Source organism: Bison bison, unplaced genomic scaffold, assembly GCF_000754665.1.
Source record: "Bison bison bison isolate TAMUID 2011002044 unplaced genomic scaffold, Bison_UMD1.0 scf7180017847763, whole genome shotgun sequence".
Classification (NCBI taxonomy): Eukaryota; Metazoa; Chordata; class Mammalia; order Artiodactyla; family Bovidae; genus Bison; species Bison bison.
Window position 1 is genome coordinate 51,669 of NW_011478336.1, and position 2,863 is coordinate 54,531.

At 52.7% G+C, this 2,863-nt stretch overlaps 1 protein-coding gene across 1 annotated transcript in view; it reads right to left on the bottom strand.

The window, feature by feature from the left end:
* The window catches only part of NDUFA10 (NADH dehydrogenase (ubiquinone) 1 alpha subcomplex, 10, 42kDa), a gene marked incomplete at its 5' end in the record, with an annotated part of 32,784 nt that extends 31,446 nt beyond the window's left edge, over window positions 1-1,338 (bottom strand). The window contains 2 exons of the mRNA XM_010843873.1: window positions 228-443; window positions 1,158-1,338. Coding sequence (XP_010842175.1) covers window positions 228-443; window positions 1,158-1,338 — 397 coding nt within the window. The remainder of the gene's footprint in view (window positions 1-227; window positions 444-1,157) is intronic.
* Window positions 1,339-2,863: the final 1,525 nt, after the last annotated feature.

A 2,863-nucleotide genomic window follows, 5' to 3' on the forward strand; every position in this document is an offset into this window, starting at 1 on the left:
GCCCCCACCCCCATCCTGCCCCCATCCCAACCGCTCAGTGAGACCCTGGGGTCAGCCCCCACCACACCATCGTGGATCTCAAGTATGATCTAATTGGAAAGCCAGAACTTGCCTTGTCAAATACCCCTTAAAAGCAGCTCTACAGAGAGGCAATCTAGGACCGAATTCCGGAAGGGGCCCGAGCGCAGCCTACGCCCAGCAGCCGTCCGCCGCGCAGGGACACGCACCTGTGCTCAGCAGGTGCTCCAGGGCATCCGCGTACTGCAGCAGGCGGCTGGCGTACAGCCAGGCCTGCAGGCGGTAGCTGTTGCCATCGTTGCTTTTCGGGTCGTCGTAAAACTTCTCCAAACTGCAGTTGCCACTGAACTGCACAGGCAGGGGCTTCCCGTCCCCTGTGGTGCTGTCCACATAGTGGATCCCCGCCTCGGGAAAGTGCTTCAGGCCTGAGGAGACAAGCCCCCAGACGAAACGTGACGCAGAAACGTCACAGCCCACAGGGAGCAGCGGGGACCCAGCTGAGCACCATCCCTGCGGCCGGTCAGCTGAGACCGGGGAAAGGTACCCTGATGCCTGCGTTCCTGGTGTGCAGAAGGGAGCGCGCGAGACCCTGGAGACACATGTGCAGGGGCGGCATGAAGCCCAGGGCTGATGACAGCAGGTCCCCCGCAGCCTTGTGTGAGCTGCTCCCGAGAGGGAGAGCTGCCCCTACGTGCGGGCGTCCGCTGCCCGAATGTGGGCACTGGCCTGTCAAATACCAGAGAAGGGGCTCGGACAACACCGGCCCAGAGTCAGAACCGTGGAGACACCTGCCTCTGCTCCAGGGAGCTGCGTGCCACCACTTCCTATGAGGGCACGTGTGCGTGAGTGAGGGGACCATCGGCCCTGCTCCAGGGGCTGCTGCATAAGTGAGACTGCTTGTGTTAATGTGCTCAGCTTACATCACCAACATAAAACCCCAGTCCAAACTCACAACCGGCTTGGACTTCAAAGAGTTTCCCTTATCTGGAAGACTAAAAACAGCTTTTTCAATGAGTGTTTCAAAAATGTAAAATACCTACCTTAGGCCCAATTCTATCTACTCAAAATAAAATCACACCCAGACAAGGAACTGTTTACCTGAGAAGACGCTGTTATTCTGCATAATAACAAGTTCATACCTAGTTTCTCTGCTATTTCTTTCGCAAGCTTGCTTTTTCCAGAACATATATTGCCATCTACAGTTATCAGTTTGCTCTTTTCTGTCATCTTTTTGGTTGCTTTTTCACCAAGTATGTACGCCAACGGGCCATACTGCAGCTTGAACTGGACACTTGTATGAATTCCTCCCTGAAAAACACACACCAAACATCACCACCATAGGAGCATCGTGGTTATTGCAGGCATTAGCAACTTTTAGATATAAATGCCAAGAAGACCCTCGGTGACAAAAGAACCAACATCAACATCTTTATAACCTATTTGTTTAATTACCATCTCCTAGTCCCACCCCCAGCATAAGTTCATAAAGGCAGGATACTGTTTTGACTACTGCTAAATCCTCAGGGCCTGGAACAGGACACATCTACCTTGTTCATTAAAAATTGTATGTGTGTATGTGTGTGTGTGTGTGGTGTGTGTATGTGTGTGTTGTGTGTGTGTGTGAGTGTTGTGTGTGTCTGTGTGTGTCTGTGTGCTGTCATGTGTGTGTGTGTGGTATGTGTGTGTTGTGTGTGTCTGTGTGGTGCGGTGTGTGTGTGTGTGTGTGTGTGTGTGTGGTGTGTGTGTCTATGTGTGGTATGTGTGTCTCTTTGTGTGGTGTGGTGTGTGTGGTGTGTGTCTCTGTGTATGTGTGTGTATGTGGTGTGGTGTGTGTGTGTGTGTGTGTCTGTGTGTGTGTGGTGTGGTGTGTGTGTGTGTGTGTGGTGTGGTGTGTGTGGATGAATGAAAGAAAGGTAGGATGGAGGGGAGGTGGGAGGAAGGGGACAGAGAACATTTCTTTGGTTCAGGCCTCAGTCTGTGGAACAGGTTATCTCATGTTTTTAAACAGCTCCCGATGTCCTCAAAGTACTTCAAAGCTAACAGACCTAAAACTGAAATTCAGCATGACCTGACCCCCATCTGCTCCCCTCACAAGCTCCCCTCCACCACCCACCAAGCAGAACAAAGGCAAGAGTCACCTGTGACCCGCTCCTCCTTCCTCCAGCTCCATCACCACACACACAACCCCACTGACCCCAACCCTTAAGTCTCTCTGGCCAGCGGCCCCTCCCTCCCCTCGGCACACTGACTGCAGCCATCTCACATCCCTTGTCTGTAACGCAAAAGCCTGCTTCTCCTGTCTCCAGCATGCAGATCTATTCTCCACACTGAAACTCAAACACCAAGCCTCGCCACTGTCCCCCATCCCAACCAAAAAACCCCACAGATCAGCACAGGGAGGAGCTGGAATGCCCTGTGCAGTACTGGGCTAGAGCTAGAGACACTGGTGTGAACTCATGTCCAGTTCACGACAGACACAGGGGGTCACACAGGGAAACACTCACGGACACAGGTATTCAGAGGTGCGTACAACGGACTCCCCTGCTCTGTCTGCCAAGAGGGCCTAGAGCAACAACACCCCAGGATCAATTATGCCGAGCACCTAGATCTTGGTTTCTAATGCTGTTCTCCACTCAAAGGAGCAAGGGCTCCCGGGAGAAATGGCTGATTCTATGGCTACCTCTTGCCAGGCCAGGTAGTAAGGAAGTGTTCACACACACACCAGGAGGGGCAGGCTGCAGGGATATAGGAGCCACCTGAACGAGTGCCCAATGGCCACAGCTGGAACAGCCTGAGCAACACAGTACAGCTGCACTGAGTTTTAGCCCGAAATACAAAACAAATA